At 35.8% G+C, this 23,805-nt stretch overlaps 1 protein-coding gene across 10 annotated transcripts in view; it reads right to left on the bottom strand.

Moving 5' to 3' along the window:
- Nbea (neurobeachin) overlaps positions 1-23,805 on the bottom strand; it is a 559,026-nt gene that overhangs the window by 418,818 nt on the left and 116,403 nt on the right. For 9 of the 10 annotated variants that reach the window (XR_010063625.1, NM_001427608.1, XM_063282102.1 and 6 more), the window contains exons 11-12: positions 6,914-7,022; positions 63-215 (exon numbers count right to left, since the gene is read on the bottom strand). Coding sequence is in view for 9 of the 10 variants with exons in the window: in NM_001427608.1 (NP_001414537.1) it covers positions 63-215; positions 6,914-7,022 (262 nt within the window). In the remaining variant the exon portion in view is untranslated. Of the gene's footprint in view, positions 1-62; positions 216-6,913; positions 7,023-9,082; positions 9,189-11,235; positions 11,422-23,805 lie in introns of those variants that run through there. The other variant, XM_063282103.1, reaches the window with a different exon arrangement.

The raw sequence follows: 23,805 nt of genomic DNA on the forward strand, positions 1-23,805 counted from the left end.
TATCAATAACTTTATTTTATAACATTAACCTAAAGTTAAATGAATGAACCTGAAATACAGACCTTTGCAGGTGTGTGTATCCAGATGGCGGGATTGAATAAAATGTGGTCACAAAGCTGCTTCAGCAACGGTGCTCCATGAGATAAGCCATCGAGGTATTTTGCAAATGATAAAAACTGCTCCAAGACAGCTCTAGTTATGTGAACTCTTGATGACTAAAAACAGAAACAGAAATTCTATCTAGAAATGCCTGTGATATCAAATTATACAATGTTAATAGGAATAACTCAAATTGTCCCTAAAAGTTTTTATTAAAAGCATATATTGTCTGTTAGTAAAAAATGTAGGTATATGAAATTTTATATTCCTTTGAGTGGAAGGTTGTTAAAGTCCAGTCTAATTAGAGTAAGAAACTATTTTCAATATGAAGAAGTAAAACAATTTATGAGTAAGAATCTTAAAATAAATTACAGAACTTAGAGTTAAATAATTATAATTCAAAAATTAAAGATAACAAGAAGCGCTTTTATTCCAAACTGTCCCACAGCAAGCACAGCAGAGCCTTCAGGTTCATTCCTTTAGGCCTCTTCAACACCAGCCAATGCAGCTCCCTTGCCTCAGTTCAACCTGCCTGGCCTGGCTGGGCCATGGTAAACAGACCTGACTCTTCTGGTCACAATGTTCTCATCTGGCTTGCCCAATCCTCAAACTACTCCAGAGACTTCTGCTCAGATAGGACTTTCTTTGCCCCCTTTTCACTACAAATGTTAACACTCTGAACTTCACATAACATTGTTTTGATATACCGTATTCTCATCACAAATGCTCAACTATTAACAACACATGACTTATCACCTTCTAAAATTCATGCCAATTCTTCAACATTGTTTGTAAAGTAAACATTATCCTATTTGTAACTGTTAAACATTCAAAATACAACCTGTGCAAAGTGAGATGTAAGAGATGATGCTCTAAAAAGTGATCTTTTAAAAATAAGTAATCAAATACTATAATGATGTTTTGGATATGCCAGGTTAAATAAAATTCATTAATATCACCAGTAACTTTTCACTAAACATTTTAATTTGCATTTGATTCTTAAGTTGTATTTTAATTTGGGCAAAGCTACTTTATAATTTCAGATAAAAATATGGTTCTTCAGAAAAGCTGATAATCTAAACTCAAATGCTGAAAGCTTGCCAATGGCAGCTCGCATTCCAATTACATTAATCGGAAAATAGTTCATAGTTTACAAATGCACTTTCAAATTGCTGAATGCCAGGAAAGACATCCTCAAATGCATCTCGTGGGACCTCTATAGTACAGAGAGGCAGGGGTGAGGGTGGGGGGAGACAGAGACAGAAACAGAGACAGACAGGCAGAGACAGACAGGCGGACAAAAACACAGAGAGAGACAGAGAGAGGGAGACAGACTCATCTTTTATGCTACTAGACAGTTTTAGATCTATACTTGATCTTTAGAAACACTTTTTAAAAATAAACTGCATTTTGTGGTCTACTTCAAGTTTTACTATATGTATAATAAACTTTCTCTACAACAGCATTCAGTTTTACCTGTGAATGGTACTTAGCACTTATCAGATCATCTGTATAACCCATGTACTTTTCTTTCCTTGGGAAAGAAGGCACACTATGTTGTTGATCTTTTTCAGTCCCTCTTTAATTCCTTGGTAAATGTTTAACTACACTCACATTGAATTCACAAAGGGAACAAGAACAGTAAAGATAAACTGGGAGATTAGAAAGGATAAAAAAAATCTGATTGTTCTTAAAGTGTTTCCTACGATTAACTGCATTAAATTTGTTCTATTTTGCAATTTGCTTTCACTTTAACAGGTGAAATCATCCTTTAAATGAGATTCAGAGATAGAGATACAGCTCAGTGATAGAGTGCTCCTACTGCATGTGGAGAACTTTCCGGAAAACACACAAAAGGGACATACTTGGACAATTAAACGGAAAAAATCTTAGACACAATCTTTAGAATGTCACATCACAGAAATGTAAACTCTGGGATCTGAGCCACACGACAGTAAAATGTCTTGATTTACTAATTTTATTTTTGACAATTTCATGTTTAACAACGAGTTTTAGTCCTTGTCACCCCTATCACCATGTCTCATTCCTCTCCATCTTATGTAAGATCATGTAAGACGGTTGGGAAACTGGATAAGATATGGCCTATCTACTCATGAATACATACTTATGAAGAATTATTTGAAGTCAACTACTATGCACATATATAATCTCAGTTGAGATTCCAGGGAATCTCTTCTTGCCTCTGCAGGCACCAGGAACACAACTGGTACGTACATGCACACATGCACACACGCACGCACGCACGCACACACGCACAGAAAGATTCATATACATAATGAAGGAATGAACAAATGAATGAATCTTTTAAAAAGAAAGAAGAAAAGAGAAAGGAAGGAGAGTGGAACACTGTGTGACACATTAATTGTATAAAGTTAACTGAAAACAGAATATGAAATATTAGAAGAATAATTAGAGTGTCGGCTTAAAGGAACTAAACAGCAAATAGTAGCACCGGATGCTATAATGAAAATCTAACATTGAATTAAGAAATATGTGCCCAACAATTACAATGTAATGGCTTAGCAGAAATGTTTACTTTATTGCAAAAACCATTCAATACATAAAATCAACCATAATTATATACTATATAACTGTGGAAAATATTTAAATTAGTAAATATGTATCATGAAATGACTGAACCTTAGTATCAACTTCACTCTTCACCCCCAGATACCAAAAATAAGATCCATCAACCTAATTAAATTATATTAACTATCTGAGTGTTGGAGGAACAGTGACAACATTAATTCAGGGAGCCAGCATCAAACTATAGCATTCCAACAAATATATATTAACAGAAAGGCAAGACCTAGGCCAACTGACCAAATAAGAGAGGACTGTGTATAAATACAAAAAAGGAGATTGATTAGTCTCTGTGGCTGGATGTGAGGGTGCACACGTGAGAGGATAGAGCAAAAGGCTTGTACACACATTAGAAGAGTGTAGAATAAACTGACCCCACAGGCAGAACAAGAGAAACACAATTCTAACTCTGCAAATACTGTTTGCATTGCTGTGTAACTTACTATCATTCTGTTGGCGAAATTGTCTTGCCTGTTGGTTGTCAATTAAAAGTTTGACTAGTTTGACCCATCAGCAGGTAGTTCATGGACAAAAGAAAATGAGGTGTGGACAGTGTTGTACAAATCAATACACTATTACTTTATGGAAGACATGAATCCATTCAAGTATGACATTCTTCTCTTTGAGTTACACTAAATAACCAATCTCATCACTCTCTAGGTCTAGTCAAATTCCCTTAATAATGCTTGCAACTTACTTTTTAAATAGCGAGAACTTAAATTACTGTTAATAACTCAAGTTGAGTATGCTGTCAGCTTCCTGACAAGGTGAAGACTGATAAGCTATTGTTATCGTTTGGATGTGAAGTATTGTCCAGACTGGTATACTGAAAGCTTTGTCCCTAGCTGGGAGCACTATTATAAAAGGTGATAGAAAGTTCAAGAAGCAGAATCAAACTAGAAGAAGTGATCATTACAGAGATGCCCTAGGAAAATGCAAAGGGTTCAGATTCATACAGAAAAAAAAACCAATAGACAAGTTGAGCAAGGTAGTGCAAAAGGCCAACATATGTATGTGCATCCCTGTTGCTAAAAGAAAGGGAAAGAGGGGCAATACAGTGAAAACAAGGAGAGTGGTAGAATATAATGTCGGGGTATGATATTAAAAATATAGTCAAATAAAGAGTAAGACCCTTTTAAAGGATGGAATATGTAAATAGCCATCACCTGAAACAGCCTAGAGTGACTGAGAAAGTAGTGTCAATTGATGGACTGCCCATGTTAGCCTTTGCTGTCGACATGACCATGGGGGGATATGTTGATTCTTAACTGACATGAGAGAGCCCAGCCTAATATGTGTAGCACCATTCCCTGGGCTGGTAGTCCAGGGCTATAAAAGAAAGCTAGCTTAGCATGAGGAGTCTGAGCCACCCATCTAGCCACCTGACATGTATTCCTCCTTGGGTTCTGCTTAAAGTCTGAGTTCCCGCCCTGATTCGTTAGCTAGGTTCATAGTCATCAACCCATATGTTAAAATAACCCCTTCCTTTCCCAACTTGCTTTTTGTCACGATTTTATCACAGCAACAGATAGATATCAAATTAGAAAAGTAATTATTTTGGAAAAAGAATGATATTGGAACTATGATGGTATCCATGGATGCGGTGAGGAAAATAAAGAGTAAGACTAGCAATTGGTTCTACACATATTCTTAATTTTAAATATTTATTGTATTTCTGTGTCTGAGTGTATTGCTAACACACACACAGACACACACACACGCACACACATGCACACACAGACACACACACACACACACACACACACACACACACACACACACACACACACAAACCATGAGCATGCACAGTGTTCAATAAAATCAGAGAGAGCTTTTAGGTCCCCTAGAACAGCAACTATGAATGGTCAGACTACAATGTGGGTGCTAGAAACTGAACTTGGGTTTTCTGCAAGAGCAAAAAGATTTCTTAAACATTAATCCATCTCTCCAATCCCTGATTTTGGATATAAGTTGACGGCTGACACACAATTATCAAGTATTTAGATTCAGTGTGAAAAAATACAGAGATTAATGTCTTAAGTTTAGCTAAATGGTAATGACAATGCCTAAGATAAAAAGGGAAATAAAATATCTGAGAGAAGACTCGGAAGCAATAATTTGATTAATAAAAGTCACTGGACATCCTAGTAGAACTGAAATGAAGGGTTTATGAAGATAATTAGTATTTATAGGATAATGAAAGGAACCAAAATCTCATTAAATGAATTATAGGAAAAGAAAATTTTCAAGACCAGCCAGTAGAAGGCAGTCTTCAGAAATACAGGAAGAAATAAAAAAGGCAAGAATAGGAACTAAAGAAACTGACTTGGGGGTGGTGTAGAAGGAAACCACTGAAATTCAATGCCACACCTGCTGTCAGAGGCAAGAAAATCCAAATAGGAAAGCAGCAAGCAAGGTCAGAGGAGCAAAGGTTGCAGCAATATGCATGCAAGTATGGTGATTGTCAGAAAGCCTTACTGGACCAAGAGCATATTTATGAGTAAACAGATGTTTTAAATTTGAAAATTAATGAATATGGTTCACAAAGAGAAGAAAATTAGAACTTCTCATGATCAAATAAACAAAAATGTAAAAATCGATGATTATGACAAAGAAAATTTTAAAAATGAGAACATTTTTAAGAAAAAATTTTGAAATAAATTGTCTTGGAAAATGCTGTAAAACTATCTATTTGAATAGATTATATTTTAGATTGCAATTATTAAATGCATTGTCATGAGATTAGTAATAAGAGGTATCTATTATTCAACTGTTCCTCTACACTGCATCAGATATCTGAGTAGAGCAAGAACTGAGAACAGGACCCCCTTGGGGGAATGAGAGGAAGGATGGAAAGAGTTGAAGGCAACCCCATAAGAACAACAGTGCCAACAACCAGAGCCTCCAGGGACGAAACCACTACTGAAACTATACACGGACTGACCCAGGCTCCAACTGCACATGTAGCACAGAAGAGCCTTGTTGGGGCACCAGTGGAAGGGGAAGCCCTTGATCCTGCCAGGGTTGGACCCCCAGTGCAGGGGATTGTTGGGGGTGGGGGTGGGGGCAGTAAGGCAAGTGGATGGGGGGAATACCAGTATGGGGGAGGGGTGAGGATGGGGGCTTATGAACAGGAAACCGGGAAAGGGAATACCATTTGAAATGTAAATAAAGACATATATCTAATAAAAAATAAAATAAATGAGTAGCAACAAGAATAAAAAAAGTTTACACCAATCATCAATAATTCTATTTCTATGTAACTGATGAGCCAAAACCTAAAAACAAAAATCCCCCAAAACTCTTAAAACATGAAATAACATGTTTGATAAAAAAATAAATAAATCCATTAAAAAAAAGAAAGAAAAAAAAAGAAGACATCCTAAATAATTAAAAAGGCGAAACATCTAAACTGAAGGGCTTAATGAGAATGTCAGTTTAACAAAGTGAAACTTTTGTGGTGAAAACTGATGAGTGAATGCATCGCAATAAAGTGAAGAGAAGAGGGTAATCTTATGTATGACAGATGATTGCATTATCTGCTATCAAGTTGTACCAAGGCACAATACAAAAGTCTTGTAGTCCCTGAAACCAGAAAACAAAATCTTACTGATATAAGGTCCAAGTTCAGCAACAAAGATGAGATTCCAGTACAGCAGAAACCATCTTTTCAATCACATGGATTAGCTACACACAAAGGAATGTACTCAACAACAGAATTATATTCCAGTAACTCTACTGTAGACAAAGAGGTTGGGTGAGACGGCACTGAACGTCCAATATACTGGGACCTTAGCTTAGGACAGGGCGCAACCCCCTTTTCCCTAATAAGTCCTGCTCACTGCAGGTTGTAGCTCATGTCCTGTCAATACAGCACCAGCACAGGGAATGGCTTTTTAAATTGAGTTTTCTTGAGACAGAATCTTATAGAGTGTAGCCCAGAATGCTCTCAAACTTGTACCTCTCCTGCCTCATCCTCCCTAGGCTTGCAAGAGAATTCTTCTAAAATTTCTACTTCACAATTTCTTCATACTATGCCAATGCTTACATTCACAGCATAATATAAAATGTTCTTTAATTATCAAACAATATTACCAGTGAACCATCATCAGTTTATTAGGAACTGAAGATAACTTAAGAAAGAAGATTAGTGACTGCTAACTATCCAGTGACAAAAGATGCACACAAGCAACCAATATGTATCACTTACCTTTTCAAGTAAGTAGCCAATGACTAAAAAGCCTTTTCCACCCAGCATCTGTTCTTGCATGGCTACTGAACTTTTAAGTAGTTCAACGAGGAATGCCAAAAGAGTAGCACTGTGTGTAAAGTACAGATAATTTCATTTTGTAGTCATTAAATATTTATTATAAACATAGTATTCCATATCAGTAATTTGCTAAACAATAACTATAAACAAATTAATCTCTATTTTATTTAAAAATGCTACCTGGCTTTTATTATACAAGCATGAATCTTCCCACAACCAAAGGAAGATACAATTAGTTTTATCTTTCAAGTTGAAATAACTGCATAATTTATATTTCAGTGAAACATAAAATATATCTATACATATATAAAAATATATCCCTCATTAATCAACCTGACATAAGAAACATACCACTATTCTATAATATATAGAGTGTCATAACATTGTATTTAAAAACATGCTATCAAACATTTTTAAATATATACAGGACATTGTTTGTGAAGAAAATAGCTGGGTTTTAGCTCTTCATATGGTTTATAAAAATCAACTAAAGAAATGTCACATACCACATATGTCCACACATACCCTTAGGAAAGTTTATGAGAGCAAAGTAAAGAAATGACTCATGTATTATAGAAATGAGAAGTTGTTAAAATTAATTACATAGTGTACACAACACATAAAATCAGATAACAGTAGGTACCAGACAAAGTTAAGCACTTGATATGTACACTAATGAATAAATGAGGAAACAGACGGAAACTGTCTGCAATGAGTCAGTCTTTGATAATGTATTTCTTCACAAGTCATATATTTTCAACCAGCACAGTGACACAGAATGAAAATAATACACCCTTCGTTGTGTGTACTGAATGCAACTACAATAAACTGCCTCATACTAGACTTTATCATGAACTGACAAAATATCTATCTACAATGCTTTATAATGGACCTTAAATCACTTATTTATAATAGACAGAGCAGTAATCATAATTGAAAGTATTTTAGAAAATTTGATGAGGAAAGCTCAAAAATTCTTAAAGGAACCTAGCTAACTGAATTTTGACTTACTTTAGCTCTCCTGGTTTCAAGATGATTTATAACAGACTTCACCAATAATTTGGAATATTTACTTGTTTGTGTATTTATTTATTTTACTAATAATCAAACACTTCCTTATGACAAGAACCAACAGCTAAATGATCATTACCATTATTATAAAAAATGATGGCTGAACAAGATATTCTAAAAACATTCTACTCAGAAGAAATAAGTTACTTCATCACAGGAAAATTAAAACTTGATCACATTAGCTAGTGCCTACATAAGTAAACCACACACAGAAAAATAAAAATTAACCTTACCAATCAGCAATACTCTTTATTTTGTCCTTGATCAAACTTAGGTATTTTTAAGGAAAACACAACTAGCAAGGAATCCCTTGGGATTCTGAGAAGAAGCTATTAAGCAATCTAGTATATTTTAAATGAAATGAGTCAACAGTCAAGTCCACTTCACAAATATCTGCTTATATACTCTACTACATATGGCACTATGTTTAAATGTTTGAAAATAAAGTGAGCTGCTGCATAGATATTCCACACTTTCCAAACCTAACCATGGGATTTCACCTACACATGAATTAGGGGAGTGGGTTTGTAAGCATCAGAACTGTCAAAAGGGAAGAATCAAGTTTGCCTCACAACTGTCCCTATGATGCATTAAGAAAAAGCAGGAAGTATTCTCGGAGAAAAATAATGCACATAGGCAGAACCACATAAAATTACAAGGATACTGTGGACTTTATAAATCATTATATCACAAGAATATCCATTTGCAGTCATGTCATGTATGAACTGAGACCTCTAAATACAGTGGCACTCCAGTGCAAAAGCAGGATACATTTGGTATAATTCCAAAATCTGAATGCAACACCATGCTGTCCATGAAACATTGATCCACTCTGGTATTACCGGTGACAACAGAAAACTCAAATGCATTTACTCACCAAAGTGTTTTTAATTTATACCTATGACCAAATGCAAAAACAATTCCAAATCTTTTCAAAAAATCTTAAAAATAAGGTAATTTTGACATGGTGGACTTAATAGTAAATAGATGGCCATCTTCGAAGAGGTACAAATTTCAAACATAATTTAACAAACTTACCAGTAACTAAAATGCATCGGATTTCTGCAGGGCTCACAATAAACTTGCAAAATTCTTTGTACTGCCATACAAAATTTCTCTCCATTCTTGCCTATTTCCAACTCCCCTAGATACAAAGGCAAATATAAAGGATACTTCAGCCCATTCCTATATCTCCTGCATTCCACTTCCTGTCTAGAACATATCAGTTCATGTGTAGAGGGTCTAAACATACAGGCTAAGCCTAAAGGAGCAGCTCTATCAGCCAAAACTAAAACAACATAGAACACACCTGTGTAAAGTGCAGTCTCAGCCAGAGACAGAATGCCACAGGGGTCTTTGGCAAACGAGACGGTATTAATTATTATGAAATGATATAAAATTCTTAACCCTTCCAATTAAAAGTAATAAAGTTTTTGTAAGTAAAAATTCTACTTTAGGAAGGATAGACGATTTTAAATCCTGTCTCCTTTGAAGAAACATGACATTGATAAACTATTTTGAGAAACTTTCCCTTGAAAATTTAATTAGCACCTTTCAATTTTAGTAAGCTTTTTGATTGAGATAGTAAATAATATTCACTTATCATTATTATAAGGGCTAAAGTCAAGGGGCAGAAGAGGGAGAATGACACCAAGAGCAGCTCAGGGCCTGCTCACCACCTTAGTAGAAACAATCAACCATCCTGATCAACAAAGGAGAATATTTAGTTACTATAAATAATGATAAATTTGAATGAAAATAAACTACATTTTCATTCCACTAAGATGTATATGAATACAGATTGACTTAATTTCACTGTCTTTTCCAATTAATGTTAGAAAATAAGTCATATATACTATTACTTGGTAGAACTAAGAAAGTTTTATTATCTTTGGGTACATTTAGTATTCAAATACAAGAGAAATTGCAAAGATCTGCCTCCTTATAAATGAAGTTAGGAGGAATGAATAATCTATGAAAATTTCTAAAGCAATCTCATATAAAAATAAATCCTAAATATTTAATTTTTACATTAAAACAAAAAGATATCATATCCTGTCTGGCTTTCAAAATAAACATCTTTTTATTAAAAATGTAACTAACCTATGCAAAGTTTAAAGATTTTTTGCTCAGATGCAACACCTCTTCTCCGCCCTTTAAGATACTTTTATTTTAAACCCCTACAGGCAAAATAAGTGTCAAAATAAAGTCAGAAGTAGGTTAAGTCCCAAGTAAGATTTAAGATTTATCCTTAGGTATAAAATCTTTTGAAATTCTGTTTTGATCTCTTTAACCAGCCTAATATGAAAATATACTAAAATCTTTCTAAGACTATTAAAATTACATAAAATACCTACTACAACATAGATCCCATGTTATGCCTGTCACTTAGTATATATAAACTTGTACTCCATCCACTACTTGGGAAGCCAGGCCAAATGGATCATTGTGTGTGGGGTGGGGGAGGGAGAATGGGGGGGATAAACAAAGTTCAATGATGACCCAATTAACTTTGTGAGACACTGTCACAGTTGTAAAAGGAGGTTGGGTTCCAGGGATATAAGTAAATGGAGAAATGCTTGCCTAGCATACATGAGGCCATGGTTCTAGTTCCCAGCACCTAAAAAATGACTTTTAGTGAAAGAAACAATGTATCAGAAGAATTAAACCCCTTACATAGTTCAAAATGAAAAAGGTCTACACCAAAAGTTTCTAAGGGCAAGAACAGTTAGCAATTTTTGAACATGATGTTTCAAAAGACATCATTTCAAAGGCTACTTGGTATGTGAAGAACAGGGGCAATTTCTTTAGTGCACACGATGCTACCTTTCTCAGTGTGCACAGAAGCTTCACACCAAAGGAAACTACTTAAAGGAACAAGCAAATGAAACACTGGCAAAAGGAAGGATAGACAGGTGTGGGTGAAGCCACAGGGTATCTTTTGCCAGTATCTGCAGTATTTCAATGTTTTCACATGATTTAAACATGCAACTGCTACCACTGTTACACATACTTAAGAGATTTTGCAGAGGCTTTCTAACAGTCAAGTCACTAAGCAATTATATCTTACTTTGTTATAGACTGTGACTTTATATTTAACATCCGATATTTGAAATTCAAAAAAAACTTCAAAGTCTAAATTTTACTACTTAGATGTATCAATGAAATAGACAAAAATGTTAAACGTATACATTGCCTGGAGAGATGGCTCATCAGTGAAGAGCACTGGCTGCTCTGTCAGAAGACCAGGGATTGGTTCCCAGCACCGATATGGTGGCTTATTTGTATCTCCAGTCCAGGGGATCTGGTACTCTCTTCTGGCCTCCATGGGCACCCACAAATTAAAATGCTCTTGTGCTCACCCTTCTGCTTTGGACTCACAGCACCTCAACATCTGTAATGTAGCAAGAATGCTTCTCTGTCACTACAGCTCTGACTTTTTAAGAAAGTCATGTAAATGAAGAATGTATGAGATCTTCCAAGGTTCTCTTCCAGACTTCCATTAATTACTCAAATTTGAGATTCATCCCAGTAAATACATATATTCTGATTATTTTCAATTGATAAATATTTCACGGTAGAAACTGAAGACTAACTTTGGACATCCACTCATCTCAAGGGAGTACTAGGTTTCTAGTGTGGCCCTGTCAATAAAACGACTATACAGTAATGTTTGTTCATGAGCAGTTTGCACTCTTTTCTCATAAATAAGACCAAGTACTAAGAAGCTCAATTATACAAGTATATGGCTGGCTTTATACAGAACTGTAAAACTATATATTAAAATACATTTGGTAATCGCACTAATGCAGGGTTGCAATTACATGGTACATCTTTACCATCATCAGCAGCATAAGCATTTACAAACAACAAAACAAAAACAAAACTCTATCATTCTACCAAGTGCAAAATGCTATCTAATAATGATAGCCACTACCAATTAGTCATATTGAAAATGTTGGACTACTCTGACATGAATGTTACTAATGTGTCTAAGAACACATCTTTATTGCATTGTTTTTATATTTGAGGTTTAGGGGTGCTTGGTTTACAGCTGAAATAAACCCTTCTTCAAATAAAAAATTGGCTATTTGCTTCTTTTTGTTCTAGAGCTTTTAAGTGTGCTGTCAAGCTGCTGATATATACTGTCTCCTGTTTCCTTCTGCAGCCACTCAGAGCTACGAGTTTCCTCTAAGCACAGCTTTCATTGTGTCCCATGAGTTTAGGTACGTTGTACCTTCATTTTCATTAAATTCTAAGAAGTATTTAATTTCTTTCTTTATTTCTTCCTTGACCAGATTATCATTGAGTAGAGCATTGTTCAACTTCCATGTATATGTGTACGTTCTTTCCTAATTGTTGTTGAAGACCAGCTTTAGCCCGTGGTGGTCTGATAGGATGCATGGGATTATTTCTATCTTTCTATATCTGTTGAGGCCTGTTTTGTACCTGATTATATGGTCAATTTTGGAGAAAGTACCATGAGCTGGTGAGAAGAAGGTCCTTTTGTTTTAGGATAGTATGTTCTATAAATATCTGCTAAGTCCATTTGGTTCATCACTTCTCTTAGTCTGTCTACGTCTCTGTTTAATTTCTGTTTCCATGATCTGTCCATTGATGAGAGTGGGGTGTTGAAATCTCCTACTATTATTGTGTGAGGTGCAATGTGTTCTTTGAGCTTTAGTAAGGTTTCTTTTACGTATGTAGGTGCCCTTAAATACACGCAGGAGGAGAAGAAGGCAGGAAATAATCAAACTCACAGCTGAAATCAACCAAGTAGAAACAGAAAGGACTATACAAAGAATCAACAGAACCAAAAGCTGGTTCTTTGAGAAAAATCAACAAGATAGATAAACCCTTAGCCAAACTAACCAGAGGACACAGTGTATACAAATTAACAAAATCAGAAATGAAAAGGGAGACATAACTACAGAATCAGAGGAAATTCAAAAAATATCATCAGATCCTACTACAAAAGCTTATATTCAAAAAACTTGAAAATCTGGAGGAAATGGACAATTTCCTAGACAGATACTGAATTTAAATCAGGAACAGGTAAACCATTTAAACAACCCCATAACTTCTAAAGAAATAGAAGCAGTCATTAAAGGTCTCCCAACCAAAAAGAGCCCAGGTCCAGATGGGTTCAGTGCAGAATTCTATCAGACCTTCATAGAAGACCTCATACCAATATTGTCCAAACTATTCCACAAAATTCAAACAGACAGAACACTACCCAATTCCTTCTATGCAGCCACAATTATTCTTATACCTAAACCACACAAAGACCCAACAAAGAAAGAGACCATTAGACCCATATGAATATCGACACAAAAATACTCAATAAAAATCTTGCAAACTGAATCCAAGAACACATCAAAACAATCATCCATCATAATCAAGTAGGCTTCATCCCAGGTATGCAGGGATGGTTTAATATAAGGAAAACCATTAATGTAATCCACTATATAAACAAACTGAAAGATAAAAACCACATGATCACTTCATTAGATGCTGAGAAAGCATTTGACAAAATTCAACACCCTTTAATGATAAAAGTCCTGGAAAGAACAGGAATTCAAGGCCCATACCTAAACATAGTAAAAGCCATATACAGCAAACCAGTACCTAACATTAAACTAAATAGAGAGAAACTTGAAGCCATCCTACTAAAATTAGGGACTAGACAAGGCTGCCCACTCTCTCCCTACTTATTCAATATAGTTCTCGAAGTCCTAGCCAGAGCAATCAGACAACAAAAGGAGATCAAAGGGATACAGATGGTAACGTAAGAAGTCAATATCACTATTTGCAGATGTTATGATAGTATACTTAAGTAATCCTAAAAGTTCCACCAGAGAACTACTAAACCTGATAAACACCTTCAGCAAAGTGGCTGGGTATAAAATTAACTCAAATAAACCAGTAACCTTCCTCTACACAAAAGAGAAACAAGCCGAGAAAGAAATTAGGGAAACAACACCCTTCATAATAGTAACAGATAATATAAAATACCTCAGTGTGACTTTAACCAAGCAAGTAAAATATCTGTATGATAAGAGCTTCAAGCCTCTGAAGAAAGAAACTGAAGAAGATCTCAGAAGATGGAAAGATCTCCCATGTTCATGGATAAGCAGGACTAATATCGTAAAAATGGCCATTTTACCAAAAGCAATCTATAGAATCAATGTATTCCCGATCAAAATTCCAATTCAATTCTTCATGGAGTTAGACAGAACGATTTGCAAATTCATCTGGAATAACAAAAAACCCAGGATAGCTAAAACTATCCTCAACAATAAAAAGACTTCCGGGGGAATCATTATCCCTGAACTCAAGCAGTATGACAGAGCAATAGTGATATAAACTGCATGGTATTGGTACAGAGACAGACAGATAGACCAATGGAACAGAACTGAAGACCCAGAAATGAACTTACACACCTATGGGCACTTGATTTTTGACAAAGGAGCCAAAACCATCCAATGGAAAAAAGATAGCATTTGCAGCAAATTGTGCTGGTTTAACTGGAGGTCAGCATGTATGAGAATGCAGATCGATCCATTCTAATAACCCTGTACAAAGGTTAAGTCCAAGTGGATCAAGGACCTCCACATCATACCAGATACACTCAAACTAATAGAAGAAAAAGTGGGGAAGAATCTGGAACACATGGGCACTGGAAAAAATTTCCTGAACAAAACACCAATGGCTTATGCTCCAAGATCAAGAATCGACAAATGGGATCTCATAAAACTACAGAGCTTCTGTAAGGTAAAGGACACTGTCATTAGGACAAAACAACAACCAACAGACTAGGAAAAGATCTTCACCAATCCTACAACTGATAGAGGGCTTATATCCAAAATATACAAAGAACTCACAAAATTATACTCCAGGGAGACAAATAACCCTATTAAAAAATGGGGTTCAGAGCTAAACAACAAATTCACAGCTGAGAAATGCTGAATGGCTGAGAAGCAGCTAAAGGAATGTTCAACATCTTTAGTCATAACAGAAATGCAAATCAAAACAACTCTGAGATTCCACCTCACACCAGTCAGAATGGCTAAGATCAGAAACTCAGGTGACAGCAGATGCTGGCGAGGATGTGGAGAAAGAGGAACACTCCTCCATTGTTGATGGGATTGCAGACTGGTAAAACATATTCTGGAAGCCAGTCTGGAGGTTCCTCAGAAAATTGGACATTGAACTACCTGAGGACCCAGCTATACCTCTCTTGGGTATATACCCAAAATATGCTCCAACATATAACAAAAACACATGCTCCACTATGTTCATAGCAGCCTTGTTTATAATAACCAGAAGCTGGAAAGAACCCAGATGCCCTTCAACAGAGGAATGGATACAGAAAATATGTTACATCTACACAATGGAATACTATTCAGCTATCAAAAACAATGACTTTATGTAATTCACAGGCAAACGGATAGAACCGGAAAATATCATCCTGAGTGAAGTAACCCAATCACAGAAAAATACACATAGTATGCACTCATTGATAAGTGGATATTAGCCCAAATGCTCAAATTATCCTAGATGCACAGAACACATGAAACTCAAGAAGGATGACCAAAATGCAGATGCTTCACTCCTTCTTTAAAAGCGGAACAGGAATACCCTTTGGACGGAATAGTGGGGGCAAAGTTTAGAACAGAAGTTGAAGAATGCCCATTCAGAGCCTGCCCCACATGTGGCCCATACATATACAGACACCAAATTAGATAAGATGGATGAAGCAAAGAAGTGCAGGCCGACAGGAACCGGATGTAGATCTCTCCTGAAAGATACAGCGAGCATACAGGAAATACATAGGCGAATGCCAGCAGCAAACCACTGAACTGAGAACTGGACCCCCGTTGAACGAATCAGAGAAAGGACTTAAAGAGCTGAAGGACCTTGAGACCCCATATGAACAACAATGCCAACCAACCAGAGCTTCTAGGGACTAAGTCACTACCCAAAGACTGTACATGGACTGACCCTGGGCTCCAACTGCATAGGTAGCAATGAATAGCCTAGTAAGAGCACCAGTGGAAGGGGAAGCCCTTAGTCTTGCCAAGGCTGGAACCCCAATAAATGGGATTCTTGAGGGGAGGGCGGTAATGGAGGGAGGATGGGAAGGGGAACACCCATATAGAAGGGGAGTGGGAGTGGTTAGGGGGATGTTGGCCTGGAAACCGGGAAAGGGAATAACATTTAAAATGTAAATAAGAAATACCCAATTTAATAAAGATGGAAAAAAAAAGAAACTGACTATTATCTTTTTTCAATCTCAGCAGGCGATGACCTACTTAGCTACAGTCCTTGACCCCATAAACCCTGCTAAGCATGAGCTCAATCTTTTGGAGTAGATCCAATCAGGAAGTGGGTGCTTATTCACAACTGTGCCACTCTTGAAGCAATGACATATCTTGCCTGGTCAGGCAAATCTGGTAGGTTGCAGGGTTTACAGTTGGGTAAAACTGATTATTACTCTTCTCCTCCAATAGAAAACACATTTTAGCTTTATAAGAAATAGCAAGTAGGATAAAACTTCTGAACAAGTACTAGCTTAATTTGTTCATGTACTACGTCCCAAGTATATGGCATCTTCAGCAACTGTCTTAGCAACAAGTTTTAGAAGGTAACCAAGGGCAACCCCAATGGCCTATATTGTTTGCAGGGTTATGAGAACCCACTGACCAACAACTCCAAAACCAGTAGCCCTTTCCTTGCATTAGGGTTTTACTGGATAGTTACCATGTCTAAAAGAGGCCTTGATCCCTACTATGGGACAGTCACTATGGAAATAAGCAAGGCGACTCCTCAAAAACTAGTGGTAGACCCAGCACATTATCCATCTCTCATCATAGACTGGCCCCCGTCGGTTCATAAGTTGAATGCCTAGTCATGAGGGAGTGGCAGTGTTTGCAAGCATGGCTTTGTTGGATAACCTGTATCACTGAGGGTAGGTTTCCAAATGCTGGAGCCAAGCACAGTGTGCCTCTCTTCCTGCTGCCTGTGGATGAGGATGTAGAACCCTCAGCTACTTCTTCAGCACCATGTCTACCTGTGTGCTGCCATGCTCCCTGTCACGAAGATAATGAACTAACTTTCTGAAACTTTAAGCCAGCCTTGATTAAATGCTTTCTTTTATTGTCATGGCATCTCTTCACAGCAATACATCTCTAAGACAACCACCTTGGGCATATACCCAAAAGGTACATATACAACCACAGAGATACTAGTTTATCTACATTTACTGTTGCTCAATCACCACAGCTAGGAAATGGAAATACTCTAGGAGTCTATCAACTAAGGAGTGGATAATGAAAGTGTTGTGCATTTATACTGGGATATTTATTCAGCCAGTTACGAAAAATAGTAGTATGTCATTTTCAGATAAGTAGATGGATCTGGAAAGCAAGATATTGAGTGAAGAAAACCAGATGCAGAAAGAAAAGTGTTTTAGTATTCTTCTGAAGGCTGGTTGATAGTCACGTAGAGTCTTTCCACCAACTAATGAATGGGCAATGAAACTGAAACATCACAACACTAGTTATTACCAAATCAATGCCACCTTCCTTCATCTTATCTATGCACACTGTATTTCCACGTTCCATTACACTTGTCACCAACAAAATCAAGGCAGAAGTCTCTAGTGGGATATAAAGGTGAACAGTCTCTGTATAATCCTCCAATCTCTTTCCTCTCCTAGTAAAGTGAATACTGGCTCCTCTAAAATTTAAGAGTGAGACCTAAAACCCTAAATCCCTCAGTGAACTGTATATTTTTTCATATTAACAATATACCTTTCTTAAAGAAAGCCACCGAATTTCATGTGTAATTAGACACTGCATTTCCTATCCTAACATAATCAAGCCTTAGAAAAATCAAACACTAAATATCAATATATACTTCAAAATTTTTGTCCCACTAGTCTCTCCTTAATTCTACTTCTTCTTTATCTGCATATTATATGTTCCAGTATACTTGGCTCAGAAAACCACAGCAACACCAAACTTGTCTTAGTTCTTACAACACTTTGTAGAAGTTACTCATAATACTTGATACCACTTAACAAACATACACACTGATTTGTGGAGGATAGAAAACTAGATTTTATTAAGGTGTACACTATTAATGCTGACTCATGAGAACAATGTTCAATCCTAATTGTTTTCGCACACAACTTCAAAACAGCTTTTTATTCCCTTCTATAACTTCTCTCGGTAGGTAGATAAAAATTAGGAAGTGCAACTTAAATACAAATCCTAAAACTCCTTCTAATGCCCAGCCAATATGAACTGATTTTCTTCTATGGAGTACATCATCCTTACTCAAGTTACTCCAGCTATGGACAAAAATCAAATTAAAAAAAAATCAAAATCTGACCACTTGATCAAAACAGAAAAGGCAACACCAGCATCCCATTTTTAAAACTTCATGCATCTTTATGTAAATATTAAAGTCTGTAAGACTCACTGGACAAGTAGTTCTATTTTTTTTTCTTTTTAGTCTTTACCTTCTTGGTTCTCTGTACTAATGTGAACACTGTCATCAACAGACTATGTGTTACTACACTTAAACCAGAATATTTTGTAAAGGAGTAAAGTGTAAGTAGCACATCCATCAGAAATGTTCTCATGGTGACTTAGAGGTAATAATCTAAATAAAAATCAAAGGTACACACTTTTTTGACAGTAGAAAACTTGTGAAATTAAAGCACTAAATATCAACAAAAAACAAGGAAAAACACAAAAATGTTATTTCCATAAGCTATTGGATTTCTATCAATTGAAAAGGGACCACAATAAAAAGATCATTGGTTTTTGTCCTTTATGTGCAAGTATACTGCCTGTGGTGTGTAGTTTATAATTCACACAATCTTCACGAAAGAAAACTATCACATTCTATACATATTAAACATTCGATATGTAAAATTATAGAAACTTGACATTAAGCCTGTTGCTTATAATGTGGACGATATCTATGTGCACACTGACAGAAAAACATACAAATGTTGAGGAATAAACAAAAGCATGTGGTTCTTACATGGGTCATCTGTTCTTGCATGAAACAATCAAGCGTTTAATTTTGAGAAATCTGTCCAAGTTGTGGAGTTGAGGCTGTCAACACATTCATATTTCTTTACTTCACATAAATTTCTGATTTTTGGCTCTAGTACTAATGGATGTCATGACTCCTTTTGGGGCTCCAATGTCATTCACAATTTTACGAAATTAACAAGAATTTTCACTTTTACTGAAATAAAAATCTCACTGCATATTACTCTGATTAATTATTCTACATAACTAGCCACTTCTCCCTCCTCCAATTGTTAAGGGTATTTACTGTAGAGTAATAGCCACAAAGACATTCGCTGCAAAATATTTTCTTCCAGGTATTAATAGCTCCTTGGTTCCAAATTGCTTTCTAAAAAAGTGTAACTGAACATTTAATGTTGTAACATGTTATCTTTCTGTTGCATATAACTGAGTAATGTTTAAATTAGTTTAAGTTATCTACATCCTCACGTATCACTTACACTTATGGTGAGGACATTCACAACCTACTCTCTTAACTGTCCTGTCTACAGTCATAATACCATCCAATAGCACATCAGAGTCTCTCACTCCCACGAGTTTAACTCAGTACCTACTGATTCTGTTTTCACTACTCTTTCCTAGTTTTAAGTTCTAAACTTTCCTTATGTGAAACCAGGTACCAATTTTAGTAGAAATATTTTTAACCAATATTTATGTTTGGATGCTCCTATAAACAAGGTTTACCTCTAGCACTCCACCAACTGCTACTAACAGTTTTCAGATTCCCTTTATTTTATACATGGGTTGACACACAGAGAACATTGGTATACTCCAGAACTTCTCTTGAATCCCTCAGGCATGTCTGTCATTTCTGTTGTATTTACCAGATACACAACTAAAGCATGTTAAAAACAAACAAACAAACAAATCATGCCATTTATTTCCTTGGAAATTAATGAACATTCACAATTTCTCTCCATGAAGAACTGCTCAAAAACACAGCTTTTTAAAGGATGCTTTGAGTCTCTCCATCCACAAAAGCTGCAGATAAAAACCATCAAGGCTCAGACTCACAGGAGTCTTGTCCACTAATGAAGGTGAATTGCAGAGGAAGCATCTAAAGTGAGACAAACATAGTATGTAAAATGTCAGGGATTTCTTCAGAAATTAAATGGACAGATAACCTAAACATCTGTGGGACAGAAAATTGTGACAAAAATAAACTTCAGTTATTAGTCAATGAACTATTGAAGGATAAGCATATACTTTTTTCTGTGTCCTTGGCAGCAATCCATCTGCAAGCCTGGTTTTTGTTTTGGTTTGTCTCATTTGCTTTAAGCCATAGATTAATGGTGTCACAATGGTCCTTTTACAAGGATTCCTTTATAAATTCAGATTACCAGTGTGGCAGGATGAACACTCTGGCAGTGGATCCTCATCAAAGGTCTACTGTGACTTGGGGGTCTTATGTGTCCTATTCACAATCACACAAGAAGGCAGGTAGAATAATCAGACAATACCAGCACCATAAATATCTGCATGTAACCCTTGTGCATGACATTCCTTTCACAGGATCTACTCAGTGCAGACTTTTTATCCTTGGGTTCCTGATCACTAACTAGTCCCCTAAAATTCCTCACATTTAGTTGAGCCTTGCCTGCACTAGTAACTAAGTGGTAAACCTGGCCTTCAGCATTAGAAAAGGCCCATGTCACATCTGCAACTACTTTGAGCAAACTGTAACCTCAAAGAAGACAGCACCTCCAAACCACTCCAGCAAGACTCTCTGCCGCCTTCACCTTAGTTACCTTTCAACCTCAGGCTGAGTTAGCATACACAGTAAGAGATAAGACAGAAAGGCAGAGACGCTGCTAATCAATTGTCCAGAAAGAAATTAGTGTCTCTGCCAGCGCACACACACACACACACACACACACACACACACACACACACACACACCATACAAACCCCTAAATGATACCCAAAAAAGTAGTAGCAAAGCAATCCTTCAAAGGCCTTCCATGTTTCTAAATGTTAGGTCATCAAGGGAGAGATTCTCAATGATGTTTCCTGAAATTACACGTATGACAGATGAACCACAAAGGAAAAGAAACAACACGTTTGAATTTGAAAATAACCCATATATTTTTAACCTTAGGTAGACTCTCAAAAACATTAGTTGAAATTGGCTTCTCTAGATTAGGCAATCAATAGAAAAGCATGTTGTTGCTCTGAAAACTACACCACACAAAAAGAAGGGCCTATCACCAGATGATGAGTTTGCCTGCACATACTGAGAACCTAAGGTTAGGAAAGGGTATGTGCCCTTCCTTGATGACCACAAACTAAGACTCAAGTGACATTCAGGTTCTTAATCCGCCTGAAGAAAAACAGAGAAGCAATCAAGTATTAAATGAGAAATGAAATAATTTATGGAGCCCTCAAATCTATGAAGGATTTTGGGTAACATTTTGAAGCAGGTTAATAATAACACAGGCTAACAAAATAGATTACCGGCCTCCTATTATTTCCATGTACTGTGCCTAAGTAGTTTCATTTCAAAGATAAGGTTTCCTCACCAATTCAGTAATTTTTTAAAATAAAGGCAAACAAGCAAATGTGACTATTAACTGCAGCAATATGTTCTTCCATAAATATATAAAAAAATCAAGGAAATAAAATTGAATAAATTATTTTTCAATATTTAACAAAATATTTAAATAAAATTCAAAATAAAATAGCAAATTATATTGTATATTTACAACAACAACCTCCACGAGAAGAAACCATCTTATATAGATACTTGTACTTCTTTGCCCTAGCACACACAATCAAAGCTACATTTTTGCTAGTTGGATTAAAAGCCCATGATATGATTCTAACAATTTATGTATTGTAGTATATTTTCCTGAATTAAAATACATCAAAAATTTGTTACATTTAAGAATAAAGTAAAGTAAGATTAAGGTAGTTACACAATGAAACATCTAAGTTTAAAGTTAACTTTGTTGCTTTATATATGAAAAAAGAGCTGAGACAAATTATTGCTAAAACCAACTTAATTACAGTAATAACATTGTTAAGTCAAGATAGAATGGTTTAGGACAGAAAGAGAATTATTTAACTTTACTAAACAAACTAGCAAGTCCCAATTTTCCCCTTGTAATAATCCTTTCGAAACATGCTTACTGATGCAATGCTCTGCGAAATTCTCTATGTGTGATGATATCTTACATTTCATCATTTTATGAAACAACCTACAGTTAAAATTAAAGCTAAAAGATCACCTTATCTAGGAAAAATGAACCCATACTAAATTATTACCTGAAATTAATTTTTAACTTATAAAATATTGTAGTTTAAGATACAGCTAAAATGGGATTCTTGAAGCATTCATAGGATTCTCCATATAGCTCTGAACTCAGCTTTGTAATGAGAATGTTACGTCTGCTCACTAAACTCAGATGGCCCTGTGAATGCTCACTCTCACTCTTCCTCATCATCAGATTACTGTTAGGTCACATAACACGTGTATAATATTGAAAATATTTAATTAGGTTATAGTTTACAAGGATAGTAGTTTATTTTCTTTATGTTGTACAGAAAGAGTATATTGCTGGCATATTTGGTTATTTGTCCTTGAAAAGTCTTCAGTGAAGTGACAATGGAAGTGTCTTTCAGGTGGAATAGACAAGACACAAGAATAAGTACTCAATGAATGTCACATACAACGCATTATCAACTCATGACCAACCCTTTGATCTGCAATCAAAGAGTAAAGAAGAGAGTTGAAACCAAAAGAACATTTACCTTTGCACTATATGATTTCTGATGAGAACTTCCGATGTACTTTTGCTTCATAAGGAAAAAAAATCAGCTTAAAACACTGGTTTAAAAAATGTTTAAGCTAAGTCACAGTAAATCAAGAATGAATGTTTTAATTGTGTTACCTAACATTTCAAACTGCTCATTACTATTTCGAACTGTCTGATTTTATCTGAACCAAGATGGGTTCAAAAATATTTGTGTGATTTGTTTTTCATGGGAATAATTACTACTCAAGGCAATTAATAACTGTAAAAGATAGAAAGTCCTATCAATATAATACAGTGGTCTAATTTACTGAAAACAGGTTTCTGAACATTTACCACAGCTGCTGTAACAAGCTATTTGACTCTGCTCAGTATTATTCATCCACTAATCTATTACTAAACAGCTGTGCAAGCTCATGAAGGTTCCACCTATTATGTTTTCTTTAAAGGCATTCAAGACAAGTATTTCTGAAGACTTAAGTACTTCAGTAAAAGGCAAGACCGATGGCCAATAAGAAAACTAATCTTAAAATGGTTAGGTTTCTGAATCTGGTTCACACTATCATAATAACAGCAGAAAATCAAAGTTCAAGTCCTATTTCAATAATTGAGTGGTTATGTAACAAATAACATCATTTGTAGAAAAAAGGATCCCATGAAGAACTTTGAGCCTTTGGTACTTTATCTTAAAAAGAAGGATGATATATACTTTGATACACAAAATCAAAGTATGTGAAAAGAACCTTGTAGAATCACTTAGTTCATTCACCCTAATAACAAACCCTGAGGGCACAAGTGAGCTAGGTACATATGTTTTGTACTTATCTTGAGTAACTCTAAGCCCCTTTTATTCCAGGTTGCAGTGGTACAAATTCTGGTGTGAAAGTGCTAATAACAT

This window comes from Rattus norvegicus, chromosome 2, assembly GCF_036323735.1.
Source record: "Rattus norvegicus strain BN/NHsdMcwi chromosome 2, GRCr8, whole genome shotgun sequence".
NCBI lineage: Eukaryota > Metazoa > Chordata > Mammalia > Rodentia > Muridae > Rattus > Rattus norvegicus.